Source organism: Hippocampus zosterae, chromosome 20 (assembly GCF_025434085.1).
Source record: "Hippocampus zosterae strain Florida chromosome 20, ASM2543408v3, whole genome shotgun sequence".
Taxonomy (NCBI): Eukaryota; Metazoa; Chordata; class Actinopteri; order Syngnathiformes; family Syngnathidae; genus Hippocampus; species Hippocampus zosterae.
The window spans coordinates 2,370,276-2,385,125 of NC_067470.1; the positions used below are offsets into that span (position 1 = coordinate 2,370,276).

General features: G+C 48.2%; 1 protein-coding gene and 1 long non-coding RNA gene across 3 annotated transcripts in view; one reads left to right on the forward strand and one right to left on the reverse strand.

The window, feature by feature from the left end:
• The window catches only part of LOC127593327 (uncharacterized), a 41,656-nt gene extending 27,563 nt beyond the window's left edge, over positions 1–14,093 (reverse strand). The window contains exons 1-3 of one of the 2 annotated variants that reach the window (XR_007960373.1): positions 13,938–14,093; positions 13,547–13,848; positions 13,362–13,443 (exon numbers count right to left, since the gene is read on the reverse strand). This is a non-coding gene — a long non-coding RNA (uncharacterized LOC127593327). Of the gene's footprint in view, positions 1–13,361; positions 13,444–13,546 lie in introns of both variants that reach the window. The other variant, XR_007960372.1, reaches the window with a different exon arrangement.
• LOC127593300 (cadherin-20-like) overlaps positions 1–14,850 on the forward strand; it is a 29,712-nt gene that overhangs the window by 13,060 nt on the left and 1,802 nt on the right. The window contains exons 2-11 of the mRNA XM_052054648.1: positions 10,083–10,341; positions 11,439–11,733; positions 11,905–12,024; positions 12,113–12,280; positions 12,756–12,943; positions 13,176–13,450; positions 13,686–13,822; positions 14,087–14,208; positions 14,269–14,386; positions 14,550–14,801. Of these exons, the coding sequence (XP_051910608.1) occupies positions 10,087–10,341; positions 11,439–11,733; positions 11,905–12,024; positions 12,113–12,280; positions 12,756–12,943; positions 13,176–13,450; positions 13,686–13,822; positions 14,087–14,208; positions 14,269–14,386; positions 14,550–14,801 (1,930 nt within the window). The 5' untranslated portion in view covers positions 10,083–10,086. The remainder of the gene's footprint in view (positions 1–10,082; positions 10,342–11,438; positions 11,734–11,904; positions 12,025–12,112; positions 12,281–12,755; positions 12,944–13,175; positions 13,451–13,685; positions 13,823–14,086; positions 14,209–14,268; positions 14,387–14,549; positions 14,802–14,850) is intronic.

Below are 14,850 nucleotides of genomic sequence, written 5' to 3' on the forward strand. Positions count from 1 at the left end.
ACTTTGACGCTCACACGTGCGACCGAGGTGTCACGTGAGTTGACAATGAAAAAGTCAATGGGTCTTCACTTCAATTTTAACCTACGTCAACTTTGAAATATTCTTTTTTTTTTTTACCTTCACGGATAATGTGAAGACAAGCGCTTCCTCTTCGAGTTAATCGTCTTGAAAAACATTCGCTACGCGGATCAGAAAAACTTGCTAACAACACCAAATCGCTAATTAGGCAAACGCTGCCCACTTTAGTAAAAAGGGTTCACGACCTTTTTTTTTTTGTTGTTAATCGTCACGCGGGCATGCACATTGAACAACTGCCGAAAGAATCCGTCCGTGAGTTAAATACCTGACTAACTAACTCAATAAATAACACCAACTCGAATGGCCCTAGTGCCCAAAAGTAATTTCCTGTGGCTGCGGATCAGTCATCATGGCGGAATTGAGGTCAAAAGACCTTCACGCTTCCTTCCTGCCAAACAACAACCCATCAGGGTCAGACTCCAGTCAGAGAACTTCTAACCGTCCAGCTCGTGTTTTTGTATAAATAAAGACTTTGTTGAGTTGGGACTTTTTTGAGTGACGGATGCTCCCCCACCCTTTACACGGGGCTTTTTTTTTTATGCACCTGGAATGTTTCAATGCGCTGGATGACCGAGTCGACTTGAATGCGGCGACCTGGAGATCTCTTCGTTCCGGTCAGAGCGCGCGCTGGAGCATTGGGAATGAGCTGCGGCTATTTGATGCTCTTTTGAGGGAGCGCCAGCCGGACGAGGTCAGAGGGTGACTCGAGATGGGCGCAAGACGGGTACCTGCGGCGTAGAGTTGAAAATAAAAATACATTTTAAAGGATTAATATCAGACGGCCCGGTAGTCCAGTGGTTAGCACGTCGGCTTCACAGTGCAGAGGTACCGGGTTCGATTCCAGCTCCGGCCTCCCTGTGTGGAGTTTGCATGTTCTCCCCGGGCCTGGGTGGGTTTTCTCTGGGTACTCCGGTTTCCTCCCACATTCCAAAAACATGCATGGCAGGCTGATTGAACGCTCTAAATTGTCCCTAGGTGTGAATGTGAGCGTGGATGGTTGTTCGTCTCTGTGTGCCCTGTGATTGGCTGGCAACCGATTCAGGGTGTGCCCCTGCCTACTGCCCGAAGACAGCTGGGATAGGCTCCAGCGCCCCCCGCGCCCCTAGTGAGGATCAAGCGGTTCGGAAAATGGAAAATGGATTAATATCAGATGGCTTGTTTATGCGTACGCATTAAAATGGGCGGTGCATAATTTAATGGTGGCTGTTTGTGTGTTACAAGGATAACGTTGGCACAGGTTAAATTTTCCTGGAACACCTTACGCGCGCTTGTCGAGTGAACGAAGCGTAAACTAAAAGGTTCAAAAGCCCCTTTTCAAGGAAGCAGTCCGATAAGGTTTGTTTGAAGCCGGTGGGGCGGAGCGGCGCCGACAAGACGGTGTCACTGTTCAAAACCCCGTGGAACAATTTTTCCTCCTGTGATCACCGGCTCAAGACTAGTCCAAACGTACACAAAGCGACACGGCGAGACATTAATCTGTTGTGTTTCAGGTAAAGACACCCCCCCTTGCCCCCTCTCAACCAAGCCCTTCGCCTTGCATGCCAAACATGTAATGAAGCATGCGCGCTGGCTTCTAAATTGGCGTTCAATTGACTCTGCCGAGTGACTCGGGGTCCGACCTGCTGACCCGTGCGGGGAATGTAAGATAGTGAGTCCATTCAAGGGTGGATGTCTCATTCCGTTCCCTGGGTTGGGGGGGGACGATTAGAGGTAGTACTCTCACAACGCCCTGCTTATTTATTTAGTAAATGGACGCTTGCTGTGTGGCGTGTTTCAGATATTCCACATGTGAGACTGGAGTGCCAGCCTGATGGCAAATGAAACTGTACTTTGGGGAGACCTCAACATGCCGCCGAACGCCGCAACGTTGTCACATATATCCCTCTTCAAGAATGTTTGTGGTTCAGAGCACACTCCCAGACGAAGACCCGAGATCAACCGGTAAACATAAAATTGGGTAGACACGAATATCATAAAAGGATGCATGGAAAAAGTCTCAAGGACCCACGGTCAATATTTAATGGGAGGTCGGCCATTTTGATTTGGAGCAGTCATTTTTCGCAAATTCCAGAGCTTGTACATTGACCCACTCCTACGAGGGGATTCGCCCAAATGAGCCCCGAGTGTAAGCAGGCCTAAACGGGCGATCAATTGCCAAGTGTTTTTTGTCCACACACTGGACGGAGCATGGCGCCTTATGCTTATTTGTTTGGCTCCTTCATTTCTTCGTATGACAAAAAAAAAAAAAGTCGTCATGGATTGACGTATATTGCGTGAGCGATCGTCTCGAAAAAGACAATAATCCTTGAGCATTTGAATGACATCTTCATGGTGGGGTGCTGTAATCCCGCCGCCGCCACCACCGACGCAACCTCACTTGTCACAGTGAGTGAAGGCACTCGTGTGTTGAGATGCAGGTTAATAAATATTGAAGCCGCATCCATAATGGAGCCGCTCGCTGTGTTTGCCTTGCATCAGTCGCAACACGTAGCGAGGCAGCCACTTCAAAAGTCACTTTGCTCACTCAGATGTGCTGGCGCTAGCCAGGGTCACTGAGAACAGGAGTGGCGGAGGCCGGGGGATGATGACATTAGGGGACGTGGGGGGGTGTAGGGGTGTGAGTCAAAATATCAGAAGGGTCCGCGGTTGCGCCGCTCCGAGGCCCCGCATCACCTCGGCTCCCGTCGGCTCATCCCCGTCGACGTACGACATCAAACGACCCTGGGAGCCTTTCATCGCCCGGCGCTCTTCTTCCCCCTCCCCATGGTAGCCAATGGAAGCTTAACGTGGCGGAATGAAAGTCAATACCCCGCCACGCACACACGCACGTTGAAAAGGTCACATGGAGAAGGTTCCCCCGAAAGAAACAGCTTGTCGGAGGCCAAGCCGGCCAGCAGGAAGTCACATGATGCCACTTAATGTCACGATTGACTCTCTTGACCTTGTGCCAACTGCAATGTCTTACAATTAAAGTTTCGAGCCAGCCAATTTCTGAAAAGGTTGCCGCTTTGGCCCACTGCTGCCTCGCACCAGAACAACAACAACAAAGACACTTTCTTGCAAAAAAAAAAAAATCTATTTTTACCGTCATGTCTTTTTACTCGGAGATTGAAAAATACTAAAAAGCCTATTTGGGCCAAATAAGGAGTAGAAAGTTTTCAAATGTAGAGAGTCACCACGAAATCAAACACCTAAAAAAAAAAACTTGGTTACTTCCCACCACTGCGATTTAGTAAAGACAATTTTGTAAATCTCCGTGACGTTTTTAACGTGGGGCAGTAGGGGCCGAGAGCTCAGCTTCTTATCTGAGATGACACGGAGGCTTGAGTTCCTCCCCAGCGTAACCTTCTTTCACGCGCGGGGCTCTTCATGGCGTTGGTGGCGACACAAGCCGAGTGCTATGTGGGCTCGCTAAGTGAGGGCGGGTTGTTTGCTTCCGACCCGAAAGGTTTTCTAATATTTGGAGGTGCCCCGCCAAACACCCAAAATGAGCAAAGAGATCTACCAAGTATGGAGGAGGCTGGCGATTGAGGTCTCTGAAAGTGACTGCTTGATTTTTGGAGCGGCGACAAAGAATCCTCTGCATACAAGCGACATGAGATCCCTTCAAATTTGCTTAGAGGAAGAATTCTAAATGGGCCTTAAGACGGACCTTTGAGGAACACCACGGGAAATGTTCCAGACGATGCCAACAACCACAGAAAATTATCTGTTTGCGTTCAAGATCCGAAAATACTTTCCCAGTCAAAACGCCTGTCAGGCTAGTAAATGCTATCTTGAAGATGAAAACTAAGTTACCCCCCTCCCCCGCCCCAAAAAAGAAAAGCCTCAGTTGCTATTTTGCGCAAACACGCCGCAGCTTCCCGGAGCGTCGCTTGTTATCCTGCACCTTTTTATTCATCAAACACGGCAACCAAAACCGTTCTCTGCTCGCTAAGCGTCCCCCGTGAGCTCATTAGCCTAGCAGGGTAGCAAGGGCTTCCCTCACTTCGCTCCTTGAAAAGGATACAATTGTCTGCTTTTGTGCTATACTTTTAACTCGTTTGAACAAAGAGCGCTTTGCACATTCTCTTTTTTTTTTTCCCCAAAGTTTGCAGAGTCCAGTTTTTGCAGACTTCACAGACTGCGCTGCTTAAAACAGGCATATGATGCGGGGCCGGGGCGTTTAGGAGTTATCATGTTTCTTAATAACATGTAACACACCGCAATTTTGCTTGGGTTTATTTTAGTGAGGAAAAATACATTAGCACCACCAAAATAAAAGTATATTCATGACAGAATGCATTCAAATTAAAAAGAATGAATTTTTACCCCAACTCCTCTTAGTTCATCAGTACGGTACTATTATTAGTTGTTCTTCACAGAGGATAAAGAATACATGACTGTGAATACTGTTTGTGTTCACTTTGTTGCTCAAACAAAGGCATTAGCATCACGTTCACAGACTGAAAAGCTAGGATTTTTTGTTTTTGGAGGGTCGGGGGGTTGGATGAGTTGGTGCTGCTTCTTTTCCACAATTTGTCCGCTTTAAAAGTATTGAGCGTAAAATTAGCTTTCACGAGGGACCAGAGGAGGCGGTGGATTTACGGCGAGCTGACCTGACATGCAGGGGCCTTGAAGGAAGCTTTAAGGGGGAGGCCAACAAGACACCAGCCGTGAAAGTAGCGTGTCCGTTCGACATCTCGCATATTAGCCCCAAACCAAAGTCCACGAGTTTGCGCCACGCCACTGTAGACAATCTTTTTTGACGGCGGTTCTGTGCCTTTGTGTGGCGGACCCTCAGGGCCTTGTTTTCCACATATGCCCCCCACGCCCCAACCCTGTCCCCAAGTTCCTCCTCCAGTAAAACAGACTTTCAAAGCGGTTCCATAAGCCTTTTAGCTTCAATTTGTTCTGCCAATTATTATCCAGCTCTGCCACTGTGATGGAAGCTGCTGCCAGGAGGGAGGGGGGTGGGGGGTGGGTATTCTGCCTTTTCTTCCGTGAGAGTGGGTGGGGGGCTGCTCAGGCACCCGCTGACAGATTGACTCGGGTCCTGAGCACGGACAAAGATGTTGGGGTGGGCGATGGGGGGGAGACGTTGGGGGGTTTGAAGAATGAGCCGCCACACGAGGAAAAAGACATTTAAGAACAGGGGGGGGCCTTTTGCTGTTGACAAAAAAGGAGCTCATTCAGTTGTGATTTTATTCAATTTTTTTTTCAAAAGTTGTTTCCAATGGATCAGGACATTTTAATTCAACAAAATGGATGGCACTTGACAGTTTCACAATTTATCAATTTCAAAATAAAAGAATGGATCATTTACTTTAATGGAATTTTATGACAATTTCTTCTCAAGAGGGTAAGGTCCCTTTAATTTAATTTTGTTATGTGTTACAATCCAGTTTCTGAAAAAAGTGAGTTGAAAAATGTACAGAAAAGTAGACTCAAATGAATGTAACTGTGAATTTCAAAACAAAAGAAAGCTTGCAACATGTTAATTCCAATCCAAAGCAAGTTTGTGCAATTTTTGACTTGATTTAAAAAAAAAAAAGATTTTTTGTCAATTAATTATTTCATGTTCATTAAATCTCACGTAAAATAATTTCTTTTTTTTTTAAATTGGATCGCGCCCTTTTCATTTAGGTAATTCAATTAAGAAATGAAACGAGCTCCGGAGCTAATTACACAAATTTTTTCAGGTTTTTTTTTTCAATTCTCTGCGGCCTTTCAATTCAAATCGATTTCACATTGTGTGTGCCATTGTTTATTTTTCAAAAGAACATGACAGGACCTTTCAGTTTAATCTTATTTCATTAAAATGGTTCAGAAGTGAATTACATTCAGTTTAATGTGATTTGATTGGACTAGTTTTCTGAAATCGGATGACCTTTTTCAGCATTTAAAAAAAAAAAGCACCAAAAAGTAACGGAGGAAAGGCTGGTGGGAGGGGCATGGGAGGGGGCGGGGTTTCAGGTGAAGAAAAACAATATGTTGAACCAGGAAGAAACATTGTTAAGTTTTCCACATCTGCCTCCACAGTTTTTAGTGTGTTTGGGGGGTTGGGGTGGTGTGTGGGGAGGGGGGGCTCCTGTGTAGCAAGTGGAATTTTCCATCACTTTAGTAAATCCAATATTTAAACACTCGCGAGTGTGTAATGAAAAGCAAGAAGGCGTGCACGCAGCCGCCCGTTCCCCTCTAATATATTCTCATTTCACTTCCAACACGCTCCATCGCCTCTCCGATATGATTCTCCCGAGAAGGAATGCGGCGTCGCCCGCTCTCTGGCGGCGCCGTTCATTCCGCGATTGCCTCTGCCAGACCCCCATCGCCTTCTCCCCCAAACACGGATCACATCTCCGTGACCACCGCCCAATCCCCCCACATCCCCCCCCCCACTCCCGTCGCCATTTGTCATCATCGCCTCATTTTTCAACATTTTTTTTTTCTCCGAGCAATTTGGAAAACTAATTGCTGTTCCCCTGACTGGCCACGGATGCGGTAACATAGGAAGTTTCGTCTTTTATGCTCATGAATTCCTCCGCAGGATTCATTAAAGCAATTGCAACGTCGACCGAACAATTTCCTCGCCTTGAGCTGCGATAAAGCAGGACGCCGAAGTCACACTTTTGTTGCCTTTGTAGCCAAAGCCCGAACGGCCACGGGGACGTGCAAACTCAACTTGACTCAACTCTGGTGGATTTAATCGAGCACTTTAAAACCACCACCACTGTTTCCAAAGTGCACCAAAAAAAAAAATGGAGTCGCACAACAACAAGCTAAAGAGTAAAAATGAGTTTATACCCGCGACCGGTTTGTGTATTTTGGGTCACTTTAGGAAAAGTCATCAAACTTCAGGGTGAAAAATATCAGGCCTGATTTCAAAACTCGCCCCCCCCCCCTCCCTCAATCTCTATTTTGCTGTCAATGACCATCGTCCACCCCTCCCTTGCTCCTACTCAGTCCTTCCCTCCCTCTGAGTTCTCCGGATGCCTGCATTAGCGGGGAGGGGGGGGGGGGCGTCAAGCGGGACAATTGGCACTCAGCTCTGATTGGCTCCCCAGATAAGCAACGCCGGCTTCCATGTGGCACAAGAGAGCGTGCAGACGGGGAGGAAGGCGGCCAGTCCGACAAATTTGCCAAAAGGAGCGGCGACTCAAAGTGACTTTGCTTGGACAGGAGATAAACTAGCGGAAACGAGGCAGGAAGAAGGTAAGACGAGAACCGTTTGTTCTGTGATGTCGCACATGGGGGGGGGGGGGGGGTGGACAGGGACACACGGAGACCCTTTTGTCCTTTTTACTTTTCTTCAATAGCTCATTTGCATTTCAACTGTTGCACAGGGTGGGAAGTCAAGAAGTCCAGATACTTTGGTTCTGGATTTAATTCCATTTCCAGAGAGACTGGAAGTGTCACAGAAAGGAATGGAAACTGTCCGTGTGTCGCGAGGTTTCTAATTTGACAGTTGATTTGAGAAAAAAAAAAGAATCTATTTCTGAATTGAATCAAATATCATTTCATGTTGGTAGGCCTGACCTCGTGGAGTTTTTGTGTGGGGGTTATGGGGGGGGGGGGGCGTGTTGGAAGTTGTCAGATGGTCTGCTGAGTTGCCAGGCCAAGCACGCGCAAACTCCCGTTGGCATTCTGACCTCAAAATCTCAACCTGTGCCAAGGTTCTACTTTCTTCTGATGACTTGCTTCTTTTTTGGGGGGGGGGGGGGGTAGAAAGACTCAGAACTGAGGTTTGAGAGCCCCGAAGCCTTGAGATTTATTTCTTTTTTGTTATTCCCCTAGCGGCATTTGCAAATCAACCGACAGCAATCGTTGACTCTCGCTGATGTCGTTTGACTTAATTTGAACGGATGCGTGGCTTAATTTGCCCGACGTTGATTGCAAACTCTCCCCGCTTGATGTTTATGCCCGATGACATCATCGCCCGGGACCGCCGCCAGTTTGTGGTGATTTAGTTTCCTCGTAAACGACGGGACTATTTTTACGGCGTTCTGCAGAGCGCTGAATAAACTCGCCGGGCTTTGAGCGAGGGAGTCAAAGGACTCCCGCCCCCCCCCCCCCCTGTCCAGGCTTTCGAAGCCTTTTCAAATACAACATGTCAGCAAAAGTATTGGGACACAAGGCACCTATCGGTTGACGGGACAGGCGCGTATCCGTCATTCTGGCCGGTTATTAATTCTTTACTTTCGTTCCAAAGGATCCGGCGTGTAAAATGGATTGTGTTTAACAAATTGGCCGTGACCTTTCAACCAGCCAGAGGGAGGCAGGAGGAGGTTGGGAAGGGTGGGGGAGCCTTTTTCACGGGTCCTCCCACTTTGAAAGGGCCTTTTTCCACGGCGTGGGGGGGATTCTTTTTGCATGGGAGGTGAACGTATGGTGGAAACACGGCCACTGTGAAATTAACACCCGATTGCGCTTCACATTCCCAAATTGTACGTTTGTGCCACACACACTGAGATGACTTTGGAGATCTCATCCGATTTCATGGCCAATCACACTCGGGGAGAGTGCAGGACCTCCACCAAGGCACCAACTTCCGAATACAGACACTCCTCCTCTAATCTGCATGCTTTGTATTGGACAACATTCATATGTTTTTTTTTAAACAACTAAATAAATTAATACATTTTAATTATGTTAAATACTTCATTATGTTTTTAGATGTCTGCTTTTTAATTAATTTTAATATTTTTTTAAATCCCCAATTTGCAATTGCATTTGCAAAAAAATTATCCCAGTTTTTATCATTTTTTTATGGACATTTTTTATCCGTTTTATCCTATTTTTTTAAATCCCTGATTGGCAAACGTAGTAAAAAAAATCCACCAAATGTGCTGTTTTTTTTTTTAAATCCGGACTTGTAGCCACACTTTTATCCAGATGTGAACCAAAACTGAACTGACTCTTCTTTTTTGGGGGTTTGAAATTAAAAATTTTGAAACAAAAATAACATTTTTTTTTAAATGATGACAGCAATGTTTGTAAACGGGAAAGAAAATATGGATCCCTGCGGCTCTAACGATCTGCACCGAAACATAGCCCAAAAACTTTGTCAAATCTAGATTTCCTAGACGTCTCTGTGGTGACTTATATCGATGAAGTCGCAGTTAGCCTAAAGTCTACGGACTGCTAGCATGATCCGCTAATGACGAATTGTTGTTGTTGCCGGCTCATTTAATGGGGCAGCAGGTGGAGCAGCGCTGAGACTCCTCCATCATTCCCCCCCCCCCCCCCACCCCCGGCAGATGCTGGCGCTCTCCCCGCATCGCCTCCTGCTTCATTTGCCCTTTTTAAGACATCAAACAAAACTGCAAATTTTTTTTTCTCCTTCTTTGGCTTCGAGAGCTGACATCGCAAGTGTATCGGAATGCAGTGGGAAAAGTTAAGCTCCTTCATATGATGCACCCCCCACTCCCCAACTCCACCCCCCACCCTCCTCCTCTTCATCTTCAGCCAGCTGCTGGTTCTTAAACAAGTGCCCGATGAGTTGAGGGCAACGTGCATCGCCTCCGAAAGCAGTGACCTCACGGTGGGGGGGCGGAGTGGAAGCAAATTTGGCTACATTGTGGTGAGCTGTGAGGTTAAATGTCAGCCGTCCCCGCCCGCCGTACGCACACAAAGCAGTCACCCCCGCCCCAAGAATGGTGGGGACAATGATGGAACGAACTGGCAGATTGATAGAGTCTGCAGACAGTGGCACAAAAGCGCCCGGCTCTCGCAAATACATCATGGAGTCCGGTAGTCTATCGGCCTCACAAGAGTGTCACAAAGCCCCCCCCCCTCAGCAGACAAGAAGAAAAACTTCTGGGCCCCTCCCACCTCGCCAACCTTTTTTGCCACCTTCCGAGCAGATGTTCAAAGCACGGAGGAGGCTGCGAAGCAAAAGTTTCAAGTCAGATTTATGATCCAGCCTCGCGGGGAAATTTTGAAATCTATGACCTATAATGTCAAAGTTATTGACCAAAGAATGTCCGGTACTTGCTATTTTTAACAACTCCAATCATCGTTTCCAGATATATGACCACCGTCAACCATCCATCAGAAGAAAAGAGGATTAAAAAGAGGACCAAGTCAGCGGAGTTCAAAATGGAACCCCGGTTGGGATTGTGGCTGTACGTGACGCTCTGCGTGATGAGCATCCTGCCCCAAGGCCTGCTGGGTAATCACGCAGACGTCACGCCGAGGGTTCAGAGGGTCAAACGAGGTTGGGTGTGGAACCAGTTTTTCGTCCTGGAGGAGTATACCGGGCTGGACCCGCTTTATATCGGAAAGGTTGGTCCGACACAAACACGCGTACACAAAAACCTCCGAAAGTTCGCCGGTCCGCGATTGTAGACCCGCTGCCCCCGGCCGGGACAATTTTATTTTTTGTGATACTGGAGTCGTACGAAGAAAACCGAGTTGACACAAGGGACCCGGATGACAAAGAGAGGACACAAAAACAAAAACATAATCCGAGCACTAGCAATAGCAACATGTGCCAAGTCGCCGACTTGTCGTCCAATCACAAAGTCAAGTTGAAAACTACGAAAAGGCTCGAGGAAAAATCCACGATCGGTTAGCTAGCTAACGAGTTCAGGTGGAAGCATCTTGGGAATTCACGAGAAAAAATAAAAGTGCCCCATCCACATTTGTGGACTAGCTTGGTCCGGTCTTTGTGAAAGACAATCTTAATCTGCTTCAATTTTAAGCGATCACAGGTTTCGTCTCCACTTTTAAACAGATCTGGCCTTGAAATATATATTTTTTCTCAAATATGCAAATTTTTGGGCAATTATTTTCCTGCCATCTTGACAAATACGACAAGTGCGACTTCGTGGAAGAAAATATTTTCCCCTCGTTACTTTGGTTGATTAACGCACAAGATGGCCGCCAAGGGTCGCATTTAGAGGCGCTGTCGGACGTCGGCGAGGTGCTTGACAAAGTGATTTCCCGTGAAAAGGCTGCCATTTGCACTCCCCGGGGACCACAAAAGGGATTGTGATTGCGGCACACGGTCGTCCCTGGCAACAAAAGGATGGTGATTCGCTTCCGATTCCGCAGTGATTAGCGAGTCGCTGCGCAAATGCTGTTCCGCCGCCGGTCTCATCTTTGAGAGGTCAACATGTGCTTTTGTGCTTGCTTGACAAATGTCAAAATTAGCATTGATTGCAATGCTGATCCTGCCCCCCCCCCTTGCATTGTTTTTAATTAATAGAGTTTTGGAATTAGCCCCCCTGCGGGATCCAGAAAGGATTATCTCATCTTAAATGCAATGAGGAGTTGAGCCGGTTGGCTTTGTGACATAGTCGGATTCATTTATGATCAGAGCTGAATTTTTCCGAATGAAGCGGCGAGACCAAGATTGAGCCGCTGTTGTTTTGCGGCAGCTCCACTCGGACATGGACAAAGGCGACGGGTCCATCAAGTACATTCTGACGGGCGAAGGCGCTGGCACCACCTTCACCATCGATGACAGCACGGGCGACATTCACGCCATCCAGAGGCTGGACCGTGAGGTCAAGGCTCAGTACGTGCTACGAGCTCAGGCCCGCAACCGCCTCACCGACAGGCCGCTCGAACCCGAGTCCGAGTTCATCGTCAAGATCCAAGACATCAACGACAACGAACCCAAGTTCCTGGACGGACCCTACCGAGCGTCGGTGCCGGAGATGTCCAATATAGGTACAGTACGTTGTCATCCATCATTCTGACATCGAATGGGTCTCCATTTAATTGTTCTGCCTTCACTATGCGCTGCTGGCATTGATAAATGAAGAAAGTTAGTCAGGCCATAGCCTTGTCTAAAAATATTTTTTTTGCCGCCATCTCCATACAATTCAAAATCTTTACCAGGAACGTCAGTGATTCGGCTGACCGCAACGGACGCAGACGACCCGACGTACGGCAACAGCGCCCGGGTGGTCTACAGCATCCTGGAGGGTCAGCCTTACTTCTCAGTGGACGCCAAGACCGGTACGCGAGGCCCGTTTGCTCCAGGCCAAGGGGAGAGTTTCTTTTTTGGCTTTCGGGGTTGGCCGTAACCTCGCGGTTGTCTCCTCAGGCGTGGTGCGGGTCTCGCTGGCCGACATGGATCGGGAGACCAGGGAGAACTACACGGTGGTCATCCAGGCCAAGGACATGGGCGGACAGCTGGGCGGCCTCGCCGGAACTGCACGGGTAGAAATCTCACTTGGCGACGTGAACGACAACCCGCCCGTCTTTGATCAAAGTGAGACAATAAGCCACTCCTATTGTTCGTCCTGGGACAATTTGTCATCTGTCTGAGCGCTAATGTTTCAAATTAGGATTTTAAGAAAGGTTTTAAATAAGGGGTTAAGCCAGGATTTCAAATACGGGTTTTCAAACAGGGTTAGAGTTTTAAAGTATGGTTGGGTATTGAACCTGGGTTAGTATATGCATCAAGAGCCAGGATTTACACTAAATAAAAAAAAAAAACCTGTACAACAAAGGTTTTAAATACAACCGTACAGCATTGGAAACAAAAAAATACACTAAAAAGCAAAAAAAAATGTTATTTGGACTTCTTTTCAAAACAAATTCATTTAAAAGGAGCACTCTTACTATTGTTTTGTTGCGTTTTAATTTCACCCCATCGAGTGTGTTTCCCTCATTCGTCTTCCTGTGTGGAGGTTTGGCTCCCTCTGGCGGTGGTTTATAGAACGCCCGTTACATCTTGTGCACAGGGTTGTACCAGATGAGCGTCCCTGAGTCGGCCTCGGTGGACTCCGAGGTGGGACGCATCTGGGCCAAGGACCGCGACGTAGGCGTCAATGCCGACATGACGTACAGTGTCATCGACGGCGACGGCAGAGACACCTTCGGCATCATCACTGACCCCGGCAACAGATACGCCATCATCACCGTCAAGAAGGTAGGGCTCCGCTTTTGAGTTAGGGCGTCTCGGCAAAGTGTTTTAATCAAGGGTTGGATTTCCCGGTTAGTTTCGGGTAGCAAGTGTGGTTTGGTTCGGGTTTCGGAGCAGCCACGGTTGGCGTTTTAGATTTAGGTTTCAAGCCATGATTAAGGTTTCGAGTTGGGGTTTCAAGCCTGTGTTGAGGTTTCAAATGAGGGGTTGACACTGTTGTGACGTTTTTGTCCGGAAGCCACTCGACTTCGAGACCAAGCGCAGTTACACGCTCAAGGTGGAAGGCGCAAACACGCACGTCGAGCCTGCCTCCTCCTCCTCCTCCTCGTCCCGACATGACGTCCCAGCCTTGCACGACGTCACCATCGTGCACGTGAGCGTGGACGATGTGGACGAGCCGCCCGTGTTTGACGCGCCTGCTTACCTGGTGGACGTGGCCGAGGACGCCGAATTGGGCACGCTGGTCAGGACACTGTGCGCCAGGGATCCGGACAGCGACAACAACACTGTGAGGTGAGACGTCACGGCGCGGATGCGTCGTCAGCTACACGTGTGGCTCAGGAGGGTGACGTATCACGTGATTAGTCAGGCGTAATGCCGCTTACTTACCAACAGATGTCGCCGTTGCATCACGTCATCTCTACAGGTGATAGGCAATCTCCTCTGTGTTATTCTCCTCCTCATCCCTTCCTACTTTCAATATCCTCCGACTCCGCATCATTTTCCTGTTCCTCGTTTTTCTCTTCAGGTACTCCTTGGACCGTTCCAGTGACCCGGACAAATTTTTCTACGTGGACATCACGTCTGGCGCTCTGATGACATTGCGTCATCTGGACCGTGAGCAGCTGGGCTGGCACAACATCAGCGTGCTGGCCATGGAGATGAGTACGTGCAATGGGCGCCACTTTTGCCTTTTAGTCAAAAATGCAGCATCATAATGCAGTTTTAAGAGGGTTGAAGACACGATTAAGGGTTCGGATTTTAAACAACGATATGATACCTGATACCAGTTGCCCATCCCTAACTTCGGGGTTTTTCACACAGGCTAGTGCTGAAGCTATGGTTCGGTTTTCAAATGAAGGTCTAAAGCTGACACCTGATGATTGTGCTCATATTGTGCTTGTGGGGTTTTCCGTGTGTGTGTGTCAGATAATCCTTCTCAGCTGTCCAGCGTGGCCGTGTCCATCCGCGTGCAGGATGTGAACGATAATCCCCCCACGCTCAGCGACTCCCTGGAAGCGTTCGTCTGCAACGGCGCCAAGGCGGGACAGGTGGGTAACGAGTGCGCACGGGCCAATCACGTCACCCGCTGACGCTCCGTGCCGTCATAGCTGATCCAGGCGGTGACGGCCGTTGACCCCGACGACCCTCCCAGCGGACATCACTTCTCCTACGCATTAGCGCCACACGCTGCCAACAATCCCAATTTCACCCTGCGGGACAACCAAGGTAAACACATACACCAATGGAAAGATATACTAAGTGTCAAGCTATATCCATAGATATACTTTATCAATAAATGATTCAAATAATAGACAAAACAGATAAATATTCCCAAAAAAGAGAAATAGAGAGATATGAATAGATAGTAACTCTCTCCTTGCATGCTCAGACAACACGGCGTGGATCGTGACGCGTCGCGGCGGCTGGTCCCAGCGTGAGCAGAGCATCTTCTACCTTCCCATCACGGTGACGGACGGCGAGGCGCCGGTGCATATCAGCACCTCCACGCTGAGCGTGCGCGTTTGCGCCTGTGACCGCGACGGAAACGTCATGAGCTGCAATCCCGAAGCTTATAGCCTTCCCGCCAGCCTCAGCAGGGCTGCGCTCATCGCCATCCTGTCCGCCATCTTTGTCCTCCTGGGTGAGTGACGCACCACATTATACAAACGAACTAAAAAAAACACTTTCTT